This window comes from Triplophysa dalaica, chromosome 8 (assembly GCF_015846415.1).
Source record: "Triplophysa dalaica isolate WHDGS20190420 chromosome 8, ASM1584641v1, whole genome shotgun sequence".
NCBI classification, from domain to species: Eukaryota; Metazoa; Chordata; class Actinopteri; order Cypriniformes; family Nemacheilidae; genus Triplophysa; species Triplophysa dalaica.
In genome coordinates this window covers 21,738,458-21,756,158 of record NC_079549.1, presented here as the reverse complement: position 1 = coordinate 21,756,158, position 17,701 = coordinate 21,738,458, and the positions used below count along the sequence as shown (strand labels likewise).

The following is a 17,701-nucleotide window of genomic DNA, read 5'->3' as shown; positions in this document are numbered from 1 at the left end:
AAGGACTTTATTAAATGAAATAAACTTGCCTATTATTAACTGCTTTAATTTTCACATACACTTCATCAATATTGTTTGTTATAATGAGTCGCATGTTGGTGGATGAGACACCCAAATCTTTCTCAGTGCCATTAAAACCTGCAAACACCTGGAAAAATGCTTTGCCTGGTTTCAGAGTATTTTAAGATAATTTTAAGAATGAACCATATAGAACACAGAACTGGATTTGTGAAATCTTCATTGATATTTGTCACCGTATGCGTTTTCTTTTTCATCAAGTAGAATGCTGGACACAGGAGCTTTCATCAGGACTCTTCCTCCGTGCTTTTCCACAAACTGAATAATGCGATAAGTGATCTCACTGGTGTGGCGCCTTTAGGATAGTAGACCTCAAGCTTGGAGTGATGCAGGAGGAGCGCGTCTATCATGCAGCTGGAGTTTTTAGGTGGGACGCCTACAAACAGTGATTCTGGTTAAAACTCTTCAACAATTCAGATTGATTTAAGAGAAAACATATTCTGGACTCTTACCATAAAATGTTTGAGAAAGGACAGTCAGCAGATCTCTGTTGACTGTTAAAGACTTGAGCACGTCTGTGGTGCTGGTGCGGGAGTATCTGAAAAGCGGCGAGATTAAATCGGCGATTCCACTCCACTTCAGCATGCACAGCAGATGTATCTTCTTAGAGGCGATCTATAGAAAAAATATGACATGTAAGAGGCACTCAAAACGTTTAGTAATAACAAAACATACTGACAAAGTCATCAAATAATCACCTTCATGATTTTGAAAAGCTCTTCGACTGCTTTCGTGTCGTTTTTTAAGATGAGCTTCCATCTGTCTCTTGCCGCTGTAGATTGTGTATTCTTTTCTCTGCTTTCCTTTTCCAATAACTACAGTGTCCACGTAAGCGTCCTGCTCCATGATATGCACCTAGCCGTCAGTCACAGCGTCTAAGTGGGAAAGAAATAACATATTAAATAACATGTTAAAAACAAAACTAGGGTTGTTCAAGAATTGTTCACATTCACAAGTTTCCCAATACACCAAAACATTTTAAGGTGATATTTCACCCAAAAATAAAGATTGTGTTATCATTTACTCAACCTATTTTCATTTCAATACTGTATGACTTTCTTACTTTCGCAGAACAGAAAAGAAGATATTTCGAAGAATGTTGCTAACCGAACAGCGGCGGCACCCACTGACTTCCATTGTATGGACACAAAAACAATGCAGGTCAATGGGTACCAGCATTCTTCAAAATATCTTCTTTTGTGCTCTGCAGAAGTCAAACAGGTTTGGATGACAAGAGGGTGAGTTATAATGACAGAATTTCATTTTAAGGGTGAACTATCCCTTTAAAGCACTCTGTGGGAACTAAAGCATCATTTTAAAGGGGGAAACTGAGTTTAAGGACTACACCAGGAGCTGCTGAACTGAAGGTTTAACTGAATGAGAAAATGAGAGAGCTGCGGTTGGTTGAGTTGAAATGAGATTCATGGATCAGCATTACTACTACACAGTGAATGAGTAAATTACTTTTTAGTTTTATTATTTATACTGTATCTCTACAGAATACCGTTGGGGTGAATTTATAGCTGCTGCTGCAGACAGAATAACATGTACAAATTGATTAGACCAATTATGAGCATGGCAAATCAGAGATGCAGGAAGATTATTAGATTGATTTACAACAGTCAGATGTCTATTAACCCCCCAAAAGTTGTTTTCATGAGACATTTTTTGACTTTTAGTGCATGTGCGAGACATGCAGAGCTGCTGCTGAACAAATAGAAGCCCTAAGCGAATTTGTTTTGTGTTTCCCCCATTAAATATAAAACAATACAAAAACAAATTGTTGGAAATCGGAGTATTTGCTGGCGTTCCCTGGAAACATCGTACGGATGATTGCTCCCATCTGTCGTCCCAACCTCTCCTGAACCGGCAGCGGTGACGGAAGGAAAGGGTGGTGAACTGAATGTGCGCCAGTGCTGCTTCCCAAGCGGAGGCTGCTGGAAACTTCTTCACACAGAATCTTGTTTTTGAAAACCGTAGAGATGTCGCAGGTAAGAAGTCTTGCTTATTTGTGGGCGATTCTCGTGTGTCTATTAACTTAAACCTCGGACTTAAATCATAACGCTTCAATATGTGCTGGTTATTGGCCATTATTATCATAAGGTGTGTAACGACGTCACAAACAGTCTTTTCAACCACACACTATCATTATTTCTGTGTTTAACGCTTTTACAAGCTCCTCTCCCAAAAGAACCTCACACCAAATAACAGACCAACATATAAAGTAAATACAGCCTGACAACAAAACTGCTCTTATGAGTGTCTTTCAGGATTTTGTTACATTGTTCCGATTATGCTTCACATCTCAACTAGACATGTTTGAAACAAGATTTACGATTGCAGTTTGCAGCGCGATCAAATCCGAGTGCGCGCTTATATCCGTCATTGTGGTAAAACACGTCATCAGAGTGTGTGTGCCGCTTATCACTGTATTTACTCTAATAGAGAACACTTCAGTTTAATCATGGAATTTGTGGGGAAAAAATCTCACCATAGCTACTTTAGGTTAACCATAAAATATTTAATAATTTTGAAGCAAAGTCTAAATAATTTTTTTTTTTGATAGAACCTCTAGTAAATTATGTATTACTTTTAGTCATCCTTCAGAATCGTAAAAGAATCGCAATCTCTATCTGAAACCAAAGAATGGGGATTCTCAATTTATCCAGAATCGTGCAGCTCTAATGTGTTGATTTATGTTCTCGTGTAAAGTTTTATATGGAATAAATGAAAATAATGTCATTGACTGTTATTTTGATTTGTTTGATTTTTTGTCACATCAGGTTTCAGTCAGTCATCAATAAGTTATTAAATGAATAATTCTTGTTTATCCATTTACTACATTGACTAGTGCTTTGAACAATTATGGCATACTTTACCACCTACAGTATTTTAAAAGGATATTTCATTTAAAGCGGGCGTAACACACGGGGTTTCCGCCAATCTCATATTAATCTTGAGTACCTTTAGAGTAGTATTGCATACTTCGTATCTTCGAAGAGTATTTAGTTTGATCACATTTATAAAAGATGGATAAAGCTTTACGGTTGTTTCCGAAAACATACGGCGCGCGCGGGGGGATGGGTAGGTTGAACCAAAGCACGTGCGCACCCATTGTCAACAAAACACACACATCGGTTTCACTCACCGCATACGGTTCATGTCCGGCATCTTTTAGACAGAGGTGTAAAAAGTACTCAAAAATGTTACTGAAAGAATAAGTGAAAGTGAAAGTGAAAGTACAAGTACTGAGTGAAAATTTCACTCGAGTAAAAGTTCAAGTATCTGGCCAGAAACATCCTCCAGTAAAAGTAAAAAATTACCACATCAAAATTGTTCTTGAGTAAAAGTAAATGTAACTATAAACCTATAGAGATTATTGTTTAAGCATTTAATTTTTAACAATATGATGTGGATGAACCAAATGCAATGTTTTATCCTGCTTTAGAAATGATTGTATTTAATTGTATTTAACTCTTGCAGTTTTATCAAACTACAAGACATGCCTATTCTAATATGCCACATGCTACTCAAGGTTGTTAAACCTCTGGTTTAACTTCAGCAGAACCTTATTTTCAAAATTGTTCAAGTCAAGATAGGCAAATATTTCCTTGGTGAGTGGGAGACAAAGAACACATTTCATCTTATACGAATCCTTATTCATTCCACTACAAGAAGGTCACAGGTACTCGATTTTGAACCATATTAGCAGCTGAATCGTGTTCCTCCATTTTCTTCCACTGATTATTTCTCTCAGGTCCAGGTCAAGCAAGGTGCTTTGCATTGTGGTAATTGGTGTGACATGACGTCACTTCAAAAGGACAATGACAAGTGTGGCCTATTTCATTCAATGTTAAAATGAATCTCATTGGCTGAATAAATAATGTTTAAATTAAACTGGGTATCAGCGTAATTCAGTTGGTTCATTAGTAGTAAGGAAAGATGGAGGAAAGTGAGACTCCAAAAATCAAAAATTGTAAGGAGTAATAATGAAAAATTTAATAATTTAAAGAACAAGTATTCATTTGTAATCAAGTACAAATCCCCCAAAATAATACTTAAGTAGGGTAATCAAGTAAAATTACTCAAGAACTTTTCATCTCTGATTTTAGCGCTGGGACGGCTGCATATTTCAGTTTCAATCGATCTCCACATCCAGCGTTATCCACAGTTTATATAACATTCTTCACCCAAATGCAGTGAACAAACAAACACCTGAACTTCACGAACGTATGCTCTCTCTCTCTCTCTCTCTCTCTCTCTCCTGCTTACATGTGAAAGTGACGTCTGCGCATGCTCCTGCTCCTTCTCCTGTGGCTGGGCCACATACTTTTTCAGGGAGAATCGCCAATAATGACGAAGAAAAGTTGTTGCGAACCATTTTTCTATGTTCGAAAAAAACTTTCCGAAACCTATACGATCGTTGAGGGAATTTATGGAGCACTGAAATACTACGTAATACGCCCAACTCGTTTTTTGAAAAGTTACTCGCCCTTTATCATGTTAGGCTAAATGTCTAAGCGGCTTTTGTCTAGTTTTAAAAAGCGGGGTATGTGCGTATGTAGCTTATACCTGAAATCTGAAGAGTTTCATTAATTCATAAAGCTTTTAGACACTTTTTCTTAATGATAAAAACAAAAATCACATTCCCAAACCACATTTAAACAGATGCACTCTCGCACGGAGTACAGCTTTAAAGTTAAAACTCTTAGAACGCATTGCATGTTTCCATTGTAGGGATTTGTGTTAAGGTGCACAGTGAGGCGCTAACCGAGAAAGTGTTTTCTCCCAAAATGTATTTTTTTGTGTGAGCAATTCCATGTTGCCATGCATTGGAAAACAAGAAGTGCGTGAAAAAGTTTGAGACAGCTTTTGCAAGACTTACGTACACCATATTCAGAGTTCAACAACAATAGCACATTCAGAAGGGGCAAATCTTTATTTTAATTTAGGTGTGGGTGCTAAATGTGGTTGTTTGGAGAGTAAAAACACAGATGCAGAGCTGTGATAACAAGACAATCTGCTTAATTTAGGAAATGCTGCAATCGGTTTGTCTGAGGGGACTTCTCCTGTTGTTGGTGGGAAAACATGGTATGTATATGACCAGTGCTTTAAACTGGACTTAGCTGATGGACTATGTTTTTTCTTCCCAAATTGTAAAGTATTATTTCTCTCACTTCATCTGGCAAGACTATGTTTTTTCACTGCCACTAAGCTTGTAGCAAAGCATTGTGGGATTGCCTTTTCTCCAATAAATACATCCACTGTTGCCTTCGAATTTGGTCAGAAGGCATCTTGGGATGATTTTTCTTGAAAATCTTATGTATTAGGATTTTTTTATCCAAATAAGTTGTTTAACGATTTAGTCAAAACTTCTTCTTGTTTCTTGTAGTGTGCACACAGGAGCAATGCTTAAAAGCTTCTGTTAACTCATGTGAAGACTGCATCACAAATGGGCCTGGTTGTGCCTGGTGTAAAGACTTGGTAAGTTCAATAGTGGGAAACATATGTAACATTTTATTTACCTTTAGAGAACTGTCTAAAGTCCGTCTGCTTTAACCGCAGAATTTCACCAAGCCCGGAGAGCAGGAAGCAGTACGTTGCGACACTGTTGCTGTGCTGAAACATAAAGGGTGCTCAGCTTTAATAGACCCCCAGAATAACTTAAACAAAATTTCAATCAAGCCCCTGACGAATGGCTCTAATCCGGTACAAATCTCTCCACAAGAAATAGAGCTGAATCTTAGACCAGGTAGGGTTTACTCTCCGAAACCGTCAAAGCAACAAGTTCATTTTTACTGTATGTAAGTTTGTTCATATTTAGACAACTTTAAAATCTGATGTGTTGCTTTTTTAGGGAAACCCCACACATTTACAGTAACTTTTAAAAGAGCTGATGGCTATCCTGTGGACCTTTACTACCTGATGGATCTCTCCTACTCTATGAAAGATGATCTGGAGAATGTTAAAAAGCTGGGATCAGATTTACTCAATGAGCTTAATAGAAAGACGGGCAATGCCAGAATAGGTGATTCAATATGAAATACATTTTCTATCAATATTTATATAGTCTCAATTCTGGTCAATGATTCTGATTGGCTGACCGTAGTTCTAAGCTGTTATAAAATACCCCGATATATACGGCTGAACGCACCACATTGCCTAAATATAATTATATTGTCTTTATTTTATGAAACCTTGCTAAGCATATGGAGTAACCGTTTTATGGGTTTAGCTGTTATAAAAATGCACTGTAACCCACTGCTTCTTGGGGCTTATTGCTTATATAACCACCACATTAAAACACACAAAAATAGGCAATTTTTAATACCGTATCCATTTTAGCTCGTTGGTTACAGATGGACAAAATCTCAAAATAACAAGTTAAAGATGTTGCGTAGTGTCTATTGTTAAACTGTGTTAAGGTAACAATAGAAACAGGTAAATGTATAAATCAACACAGAGTAAACAAAATGCATTTAGATTTATACTGTTGGTGTGACACGTTCAAACAAGTGCCCCCCTTTAAAAAATATGCCCGACGATGTTTCACATGATGTTCAAATGATTGTATCTCACCATCAGGTTTCAATAGAAACAAAACATTCAACACATCGACATGATCTTCCTTTTTACTCTGTTGCATGAATCTCAAAGTTTTTATTCTGGCTCAAAGTCACTCACAGGTCACACAAGGATGACATCAATAAATTCACAAAGTTGTTTTTCTATCACAGGCTTTGGTGCATTTGTCGACAAGACTCTTCTTCCATTCACGGACACCAACGAAGTGAAGCTCCAAAGACCTTGTCCTGACAAAAATGAACCATGTCAACCAGCCTTTGGCTTTGAGCACGTACTTTCTCTGACTGCCGATGGAAACAAATTCAAAAAAATGGTAGCCAAGCACCACATATCTGGAAACCTGGACGCACCATTGGGAAGTCTGGACGCCATCATGCAAGCTGCAGTCTGCATGGTGAGGGCTTGCTTTATTACATTAATTGTAATATTTCTATTATTTACATTTCTTAATGCTACATGTTACATCTAAATTTTGTGATTTTGGGGAAATGTTTTAATACTGTTTAATATCCTAAATTAAAGAATTGTATTTCCTAGGAACAAATGTTGGGATGAATCCGACAAATACGATAAATATTACAATTGTGCTGCAGAAAGGGATATAATCTTAAATCTTACGTATCACAATTTTCCAGGCAACAGTTGGAGAGTCAACAGAGGGTGATAAGGGTTCATTTTAAGTTACACTAAACCTTATTTTACAGTAAAAAAAAATATGTAATACTTTCCTTGAAGCATGAATGTATAATGCATTATAAAAGGTTTTAAAGGATTGTAATGCACCTTTTAATGCATTGTAATGTCTTATAAATAATTGTTATTTCAGTTAATATATTATTACATTTAGCAATTCATTGTTACACTACACATTTTAAATTAGTTATACAACTCAATATAATGCATTGCAACACGCATTATGAAGAATTATAATGCATTTTACCCTTTTATAACTCTTTTGATCCATTATACATACATGCTTCAGGGAAAGTGTTACCAAAATTACTTATGGGGCCATTTTCATTGAAATGCCACTCGTAAGTCACAAGATCATGTCCTTCATCATTCAAGTAAATACAAATCAAAATGTATTATCTGTGCACAGAAAGAGATCGGCTGGCGAAACAGCACTCGGCTGCTGGTGCTGGCCACAGATGATGGCTTCCACATGGCAGGGGACGGTAAACTCGCCGCCATTCTGGAACCAAACCAAGGAACTTGTCAGCTGGTCAACAACAAGTACAGCAAGAGCAACTTCTGGGTATGATTTACTTTTGGGCAGACACTTAAACATCCTTATTCAGGAAATGAACTGCATCATATAAAGTCCGTTTTCTAAACAAACACCAATCCCCCAGCAAATAGTCCTTAACAGTACAGTTTAATAAAGATGTTTTTTTAAATTTATAAATCCAGGTGGGACTTAGGAAAATAAAGCCGACTTTAACAAGTGTGAAAATATAAGTGAAACATCAGAAATGTCTCTGTGCTAAGATCATGCGGTCCAAAATAAATCTATTTTCAGGATTACCCATCTGTTGGTCAGATAGCTCTGAAGCTAGAGGAGCAAAATATACAACCAATTTTTGCCATCACCAAGAAAATGGAAAGTGTGTACAAAGTAAGTAAAACCTGCTTGCTTGGAATGTAATAGTGATTTTATGCTTTCTCTTAGAAACAATTAATTTGCAGGTCGATTCCCTTCACAAGCTAAATTTGTCTAATTAAGTCATGGGATGGCTTAGTGGTTAGCACATTCGCCTCACACCTCCAGGGTTGGGGGTTCGACTCCCGCTTCCGACCTGTGTGTGTGGAGTTTGCATGTTCTCCCCGTGCCTTGGGGGTTTCCTCCGGGTACTCTGGTTTCCTCCCCTGGTCCAAAGACATGCATGGTAGGTTGATTGGCATCTCTGGAAAAATTGTCCGTAGGGTGTGAGTGCGTGAGTGAATGAGTGAGTGTGTGTGCCCTGCGATGGGTTGGCACTCCATCCAGGGTGTATCCTGCCTTGATGCCCGATGACTCCTGAGATAGACGCAGGCTCCCCGTGACCCGAGGTAGTTCGGATAAGCGGTAGAAAATGGATGGATGGATGGATGGAAGTCATGGGATGTTTTCAGTAAATGTATTTGAAAAGTGCCACTGAACAATACATGCTTTACACACACTCTGCATTATTGTTATTTTTAATAGATATTAACAGTATTATATTGATATAATTGGTTTTATTTTCTGAAATAGAGCCTCAGTCAACTGATCCCCAAGTCAGCTGTTGGAGTGCTTTCTGACGACTCGAGCAATGTGGTTAATCTGATTGTGGATGCATACAATGTAAGAAATTATTGTACGTTTTATAAGTCTCATGACTTAATTTTCAAAGCAGACCTATTTGAACCTTTTCCTTTTGGTATTTGAACAGAACTTAACCTCTGAAGTGATTATGGCCCATGATTTCCTACCAAACCACATATCTATTAAATATGCATCAGACTGTAAAGATGGAGAAATGCTCAGTCACAGGGGGAGATGTGCTAATGTGGCTATTGGACAGACGGTGAGTAACTTTAGGCCAAAAACTTACTTTACTCAAGTACATGAGAACAAACTCAAATGATGTAAGAAGGTAAATGGTGATGCTGTCGCGAACCACAAGTAAAACTAAAGAGACATTCACTAAGGTACTGTACCTTTAAGGGGGAGAGGAGTTTGTTTTTATTGTGTTCCGTGTTCAGATGTGTGTGGCTGTTTTGGACCTCACTCGCTGTTCAGTGTGAGATTTAGTAAAGTGGAGAGTAAAGCTGACTCGACACAATCTTCGTCTCTTGCTCCTTATTGATTGCACTCCACAATGCCTTCATTTTAATACGTGGGAGATACTAAGTTTACAGTCCATGTTGTCTTGCATGGGTAACATGTTTGTTTTAAAACTAGTAATGTGCATTAACAAAGTAACTTTTTTGTGTACCTGGGGACTTTTATTTTGAAGAGAAAGTTATGAAATGAAAAAGCCAAAAGAATGCTAAACATATGGGTTTGAAATTTCAGTCTTGTACTCCAATAATGCACAAAAGTGCTTTGTCAAATTTATTTTGTCTATTAAGTAGACTAGATGTGAACTACCTTTTTAATTCATGCCACAACAGTTTTGTAACCTAAAGTTACCATGAAACGGGCGCTGCGATTGACTCTGATTGGTCAAGGTGGAGGTATCGCAACAGGTGGCTGTGTCGCAACAATCTTCTTCCATCTTAGAAATGTGGCTAAACACAGTTTATTTGCACAAGGTTACACAGCAACAAACAATAAATCGGCAGGGCACTCCTGACAAGAAACATAGGAAACACGGCCGGCTGTAACCTCCGTGAGAGAGAATGTGGCCAGGGCACACCAGACCGTAAAACTGGAAAACTCCGCTAGTCGATACTCCGTGAGAGAATAATCCAAACGTAAATCCAAAAGGAACTCGAGAACCAAAAGAGAGCTGTAAGGGAAAAATAAGTCCAAACCAGCTCACGGGATGCCTCGTTCCTACGAAAGGATAGATCAAAAGTAACTACAAGCGCTACGAGCAAACATGGTACAAACAAATTACATCGCCACACGGAGAGCATGGCAAAACGAGCTGAAATAGAGGGAAACAGAAATGAGGAGCAGGTGAGGGTAATCAACAACACCAAGAGCCTAAATGGGGTACCAGACGTGAGACAAAGGCAAAAGACAAAACATAGCAAACTAGATAAGAAAAACCCAAAAATAAAATAAAACAACAGGCAAAGCCTGACAAATAATCACTGCCACACTGTGTAAAACTCTTAGAATTTTCCTGTTTGATCGCATGGTAACAAATTATTCTTACCAAAATGTGTACAGGTGGCTTTTGATGTTACAGTGACAGCAGAGAAATGCATTAAAAACCAGACGTTCAACATTGGGCCCTTGGGCTTTGGTGAAAAACTAAAGGTGACTGTTTCCACTCGATGTGAGTGCGAGTGTGACGATACAAATAAACCTCATCCTCACTGCGGGGGTAATGGAGTAGTGGTCTGTGGTGGCTGCAGGTACGATCTCAAATAATTTTTTACTCCTTTCTTTTTACATACTAATTTTAAAGGTCCAGTGTGTCATTTTTTGAAAGGATCAATTGACAGAAATGCAATTTAATATACATAACTATGTCTTCAGAGATGTATAAAGAGCTTACATAATGAAGCGTTATGTTTCCATTAGAATATAATGAGCGTTTTCTAACTACATACATGGTAGGTCCACTTATGTGGAATTCGCCATGTTGTTTCTACAGTAGCACTAAGCGGACATATTGCTCTACAGAGCGCGATAATGATATTTCCGTCGCCAACGAGACGAAAATGTGATGACATCTTAGTCCTGTGTCAAAAAGTGCTTTGAAAGGGAGGGGGAGGGGTGGAGAGAGCCGTTGGTTGCAATTCATGACCTCACCGCTAGATGCCAGTAAATTTTATACACTGGGCCTTTAAATGCAAAAAGTTCCACCTGGACAACTCTAATGAACACATTAAATTCAAGGTGTAACCCTCATGTCAATTTACAGGGAAACAGTGTTGGGTATTATGTTACCATAAATGTCTAAACGCAGCATAAATATCCCCCACATATCCACAGGTGTAACCAGGGTTTCATAGGGGGGCATTGTGAGTGCCAGATAGGCCAAAAAGACGAAGCCTCATTGAGAGCTCAGTGCAAGAAAGACAACGGGACGGAGTGCGAGGGAAAAGGAGACTGTGTGTGCGGGCGCTGCCAATGTCACATCACAGAGGGCAACAGTCAATACTACGGCGAATTCTGTGATTGTGACGATGAGCACTGTGAAAACTTTAACAATACACAGTGTGCAGGTAATATTTGGGGGTAAATCATAGTTACATATCAATATATGTTTTATATATAATAAATGCCAATAATAATAAATTTTTTGTTTTAAATATGCTCTCACGTATCATGCGTATTTACTTTTGTCAGGTCATGGCCAATGCAAATGTGGTAAATGTAAGTGTCACGAAGGCTATGAGGGAACGGCGTGTCACTGTGCAATATCTGATGTAGCCTGCAAGACACAAGGAACCGTGTGTCACAACCGTGGAACGTGTGTTTGTAACCAGTGCGAATGCCAAAGGGAATACAGGGGGCCTTACTGCAAAGAATGTCCTACATGTCAAGCCCCTTGTCAACAATCAGCGTATGTAAACGTCATGAGTTACAGGCAGACTTAAATAGAAAGTGCTATTTCTGTGTGTGTGTGTTTTCATTTGCGATCCTGTCTTTACCTGCATCAGGAGTTGTGTTGAATGTTTGGCCTTTGAAAGCGGTCCGTTCAAGAAGAACTGCTCAGAAGCATGCAATCACCTTAAACTCAGCATTAGTGAAAAACTGGCCAAGAGCGACTGTCGCGTCAAAGATGCAGAAGGGTGCTGGATGACATTTACAATGACTGAGCAAGATGGATTTGACAAGTACTTGGTCAATGTCCTAAAAAGCAGAGGTATAGATCCAAGCTTAAAATGTGTACTGGTTTGAGAAAAGGTTACAGAATTTGACACCTCACGTTTGTTGTCATAGATTGTCCCAAAGGGCCAAACATAGCGGCCATCGTAGGAGGATCTCTGGCTGGTGTGGCTCTGATTGGACTCCTGATCCTACTCATTGTCAAGGCATGCTTTTATGCAAGCGATCTAAGAGATTGGAGAAGATTCGAAAAAGACAGGAAACTTGAAAAATTATCTGTAAGTCCTGTTATCTCTAGAATATACATAAAACATACCCTTCATTTTTAATCCATCCCCTTTTTGGGTGTTCAAATATAGTTCTTCTGTGAATGTTGGTGTGGATGTGCCTTATTTGGTTTCGCATAAATATAATGATGTTTTCCCTTCTCCCACAGGGTACCAATCCATTATTCCAGAACGCAACCACCACAGTTCAAAATCCAACATTTTCTGGAGATTCTTGAGGAAACTTCATGTCACAGAAAGGATGTTTACATTTAATCTATGGATTTGATCCTTCAATAATATTGCTCTACCTTTTAAATACCAAAGAGATTTGTTTGTAAAATGTGGTTCTAGCACACTTTATATAAAATCACTGTCATCAAAAATTTTAAATGTAAACACTTACTCATAATGAACATGGGTTGGCTTCTCCCATTAATAACTCAAAGCAGTAACCTTTAGTTTTCGCTTATAGCTTTTTCATTCCCTATTCAGTCTCTTTATTGGCCCTTAATTGTTCTTAAATTCCATTTATGTGTTTTTTGTATAGAACTACCATGTTAAGTTTATTAAATATTAATAAATATATTTTACCTATTACATTTATATTTTATGCCTTTGGCAGACACTTTTAACTACAGCAACTTATTGAGCTACAGGAACAATACTGTGCATTATATTGGAAGTTTCACGATTTACTGTAAATGAAGGTCACATCATCACACAGAGGAAACCTGTTGACATTCTGAAATAACAGAGCTTTCTGCTAGCACAAAGACACATTGAAACTGTACATCAGAGGTTCTCAAACTTTAAAAAATTCATGTCACAAAACGCATCTTAAACTTAGAATCTCTAGCCACACCCCAGACACAAGCGTCATGTCTGCCAGCCAATAGGGGCTGGCGTTATGTTATAGGGCTTCTGAGGAATACGCAGAAGGGGGGTGTCCTAAATTGAGACATTTTGGTGAGGTCAAAACTGACCAAAACATTCCACTGAACTGAGGAGCTGCATTTTTCATGAATGAAAGACATCCAACCCTTCAAAAACTTATTTCCGGGAGGCATCATGACTCCCTACAAGCGTTAGTTTTACCATTTCACCATTCTGAATCCTGCGTCAAATTTAGCAATTTTTTTTGTTATTGCTTTATTAAAACAATACCATTAGAACAGTATTATTAATGCCATTAATAAGCAGTATTACATATTCCAGTCATATTAACAATCGCTATCTGATAGAAACAAAAAAAATAGAAGTACATAAATTTCAATGTTTTCAGAGCATTACATGTTTTCAGTGATTTTTTGTGTTTAGTTTTTTCCAAGAGATCTGCATACAATTTGAAGTCATTAATAAAATGTGAAAAATTTGGTTTACATTGCGCACACTTTTTCTTATGTATATGGAATTTCCCTAATAGAATAAACAAATGTATGATATGTTGTTGTTTACAGTTCAAATTTCATTTTCTGTATAAAAAAGCACATCAAATATACAATTTTTATCATACATTCCAGTTTTCTGTTAATATAGAATTCAATATCTTTCCAAATTAATCTTGAGTAAACACAATGAAAAAAAGATGCAAAATAGTTTCCCTTATTTGACCACAAAATTCACAGGTATATACAATATTAAGCTTAAATCTTTCCAGAACATGCTTAGCAGGAAAAATCTTTGAAGAATTTTGTAAGACACTTACTTAATTTTGTAATTGATACAAAACTTATTCGGCAGTTTCCAAGCTTTCACCCAAGAGATGTTACCAAATAAAGAAGACCAAAAAATTTTGCTGCAGGTAAAGAAACAGAACAAAGATCGTTTCTTATAATCTTATTACTACATTTTTGTCTTAAAACATCAACATTTTCAATGTAAATGTTTCCAGAAGGAGGAACCATGCTGATTCCTTCTGAAATATAGTTTTTTAAAAGTACCATTGCTTCAATAACAATGGCAAATTCTCTTGGTTTAATCGGTAATTGGAACTTTTTGAAGAAATTCAGTATATGACAACAAGTATCCATAAGAATTAAATAACTGTCTTACTAAAAGAAAACCTTCATTGAACCAAGTATGATAGAATAAAGATTTGTTTGTCAATAATATATCTTTGTTATTCTATATGAAATATTTGTGGGGTTAAAAATTGTGTTTGTATATCAATTTCCATGCTAGGAAAGCTTGTCTGTGAAAACCGGCCAATTTAACAGGAATTTTGTCAATAGAAAAATTACATTTCAACAAAAATTCTATGCCTCCCAGAGTATTAAATATAAAATTAGGAAATACATTCCAAGGACTTTCTCTATTCTTCATAAACTCTATTAACCATTTAATTTTGAAGGTATCATTAAGAGTATTATAATCTAAGACCTCAGTCCCCCTTGCTCTTTAGGATTACAGATTACTTCCTTTTTTGAATAATGTGTTTTTTTCCTCCAAATAAAGTTATAAAGGATCTGGTCTAGGTCTTTGATGGTCTTGGGAGGTACATCTAATGATAATGACGTATACACCGATCTAGATATACCTTCCGCCTTTGACAATAATACCCTCCCAAATATTGAGAGGTCCCGCATTAACCACCAATTAAACTTCTTTTTATTTTTCTCAATAATTGGCTCAAAATTTAACTGACTTTGTTTTTCATTTTTACAAATTATAACACCCAAATATGTTAGTTTATGTCTTACTGGAATATTCTCAATTTCTGTAAAGGAGCAATCTTTAAGGGGAAATAATACAGATTTATCCAAGTTCATTTTAAGGTCTGAAACAGGAGAGAATTCCTAAATTTATCTAATTATTTTCGATATTTCAAATTTGTTTTTCAAAAAGACTGCAGTATCATCTGCAAACTGACTAAGTTTAAATTGAACACCTAAAGTTGTGATACCATCAAATTGATTTCTTTTTATATGTGATGCTAAAACTTGAGTGACTAACAAAAATAAAAAAGGAGAAAGGGGGCATCCTTGCCTAATGCCACGATGAATATCGAATCTTTGTGAGGTACCATGAGCAAGTTTGACAGAACTATTACACCCACTATATAATGTTTTGACTGCTTTTAAAAACATATCTCCAAAACCAAACAATTGAATGACTTTGAAAATAAAACTATGGATCACTGTATCAAAAGCTTTATAGAAATCAATAAATAAAACAAAAGTTTCATCCTCAATAAAGTGATTATAATCAATCATATACAAGACTATTCCAATGTTATTCCTGATATGGCAGCCTTGCATAAACCCAGACTGTTCTATATCAATTATTTTGTCAACACCTTGCTTCAGTCTTCTAGCAAAAATCATTGCAAACATTTTACTGTCATTATTTAGCAAACTAATAGGCCTCCAATTTTCAATGAATAAGTTGTCTTTATTAGGTTTGGGAATCTATGTTATAACTCCTTGTTTTAATGAAACAGGCAATTCACACTTTTGAATAGCTTCTACAAATACTAATAGTAAAAAGGGTGAAAGTTCTTTGGAAAAAGTCTTATAAAAATCGCCGGTTAGCGTCATTGCCTGGAGATTTGTTACTCTTTAATAAGTTAATACACTCTCGCAATTCTTCAATGTCTATTTTTTTATCACAAACATTTTGAAAGTTCTGATCAACTTTTTTTGTATCACTCACCACGGTATCTAAAAAGGCCTGTGCTAAAAACCACAGTTTCTTTTTTTCCCCTTTTTCTAACCATTTAAGTCTAGTTCTGATAAAAGCTCCTCTTGCTTTATCTTCATAGATATTATCTAATTCTATTTGCAATAAATCTAATTTTTGTAACTCACAAAAATACAAAGTATCCTCTTTCTTTTGCACAAATTCAAAATATCCTTAATACTTGCTTTTTCCTTAATTTTTTAGTTTTTGTTTCAAATTTTCATTGATTAATAAATGCTGTTCTAATATCAAACTTCATTCATTCCCAATACTTTCCATATGATCTTGCTAGATCTGCAATTTTCCTATATTTATCAATAATATCTTTAATGTTTTCTTTTAAACTTTCATTTTCAAGCAATTTGTTGTTTAATTTCCAATAATCGTTATGATTTTTGGATGATTGACCTTGTAACATATTTATTTTTATAAATATTCCTTTATGATCCGTCATTATGCAAGGTTCTATCAATACAGAGGTCACCTTGTTAGTTAAATCAGTAGACACTAACCAATAGTCAATAGGAGAATGAAGAGATGAGTCCTTATTACTCCATGTATGTTCTTTCCTGTCTGGATTCTTACATCGCCATACATCTATAAGACCCAATCTTAAACCTACATTATCCAATTCACCAGAAGGGCCTGTTCTAGTTTTAGGAGCCCATCTATCAATGGTTTCATTAAACACAGTATTGAAATCTCCTCCCCACATAACTTTGGCTGAAGGATATAGGGAAATGAAATGCTGAATCCTAGATTCAATATTTGAAAAAAGTACATCATTGTTCACTTTGTTGTTGGTGGCATAACAATTTACTAATAAAAATTGTTCGTTATTCTGATTTAACACAAGTAATATATCCATCTACCGCAATCATCTTTTTCGTAGTTTAATAATTGGGCAAAGAAAGTTCACTTCGTTTGGCAGAGGTGTCAACGGCATTTTTTTGCGGCTGATTTTTTCTTGGTGAGTTTGGGCAAGAATCACAACTTCCTCCGTTTATTCCTTTACATGCATACGTGAGTATCGTTAAAACTTCTCTTCTCTTTTACAGTTTCGACCTGATTAGACCAATTATGAGCAGAGGCGGAGTCAGAGGGGTGTCCTGGGTGACCCCTCAGACATCTGATTTGCCACCCCGAGTGCCACCTCAAATTTTATCGGGCAGTTTAATGATGATTGACATCTCATTTCACCACTTGCTGAAAAAGCGTCCGGTGCCGCGCGCAGCTTTCAAATTAATCAAGGACGAAAGTGATGTGAGTAACAGAAGACTAATGAAATTTCGCATATAAGGTTAGTTTTAAGACTAGGCATCGGGATTTTGTTTGCGGAAATCATTTTGAAAGTGAAGTCGCTGTATGAGCCAACATGAATGTTGGCGCTAGACGGGTTAATCAGATAAGAGAGATCGGTTCCCAAATTGTGCCTAAACATTGTGTTTAACGTTACATTTGTGCTAGTTATATAAACATAAACAGTGCAGTGCCAAAACATTGCACTATTTGCCTGTTTACTTAATGTAAGCTAACTTCAGCTACAGCCACCACCAGTGTTTAAATCTTAAGCTAACTTTGAAATTCTTAAACTATTTATCTGGTCGTGATACTC

At 36.6% G+C, this 17,701-nt stretch overlaps 2 protein-coding genes across 2 annotated transcripts; one reads left to right on the top strand and one right to left on the bottom strand.

Annotated features, from left to right (window-relative positions):
• Positions 1 to 230: 230 nt before the first annotated feature.
• On the bottom strand, positions 231 to 3,373 carry LOC130427972 (inactive all-trans-retinol 13,14-reductase-like). Its single transcript, XM_056755753.1, has 4 exons — positions 3,227 to 3,373; positions 777 to 953; positions 531 to 693; positions 231 to 454 (listed from the first exon to the last, which is right to left on the bottom strand). Exons 2-4 carry the CDS (start codon positions 780 to 782, stop codon positions 306 to 308), a joined length of 318 nt encoding a protein of 105 aa, XP_056611731.1. The 5' UTR covers positions 783 to 953; positions 3,227 to 3,373; the 3' UTR covers positions 231 to 305.
• Positions 1,932 to 13,002, top strand: LOC130427970 (integrin beta-2-like). Its single transcript, XM_056755752.1, has 16 exons — positions 1,932 to 2,069; positions 5,112 to 5,169; positions 5,471 to 5,562; positions 5,644 to 5,830; positions 5,936 to 6,106; positions 6,816 to 7,057; positions 7,766 to 7,921; positions 8,186 to 8,281; positions 8,900 to 8,989; positions 9,078 to 9,212; positions 10,529 to 10,716; positions 11,300 to 11,532; positions 11,657 to 11,873; positions 11,971 to 12,176; positions 12,254 to 12,417; positions 12,576 to 13,002. Exons 1-16 carry the CDS (start codon positions 2,061 to 2,063, stop codon positions 12,642 to 12,644), a joined length of 2,313 nt encoding a protein of 770 aa, XP_056611730.1. The 5' UTR covers positions 1,932 to 2,060; the 3' UTR covers positions 12,645 to 13,002.
• The last annotated feature ends 4,699 nt before the right edge of the window (positions 13,003 to 17,701 follow it).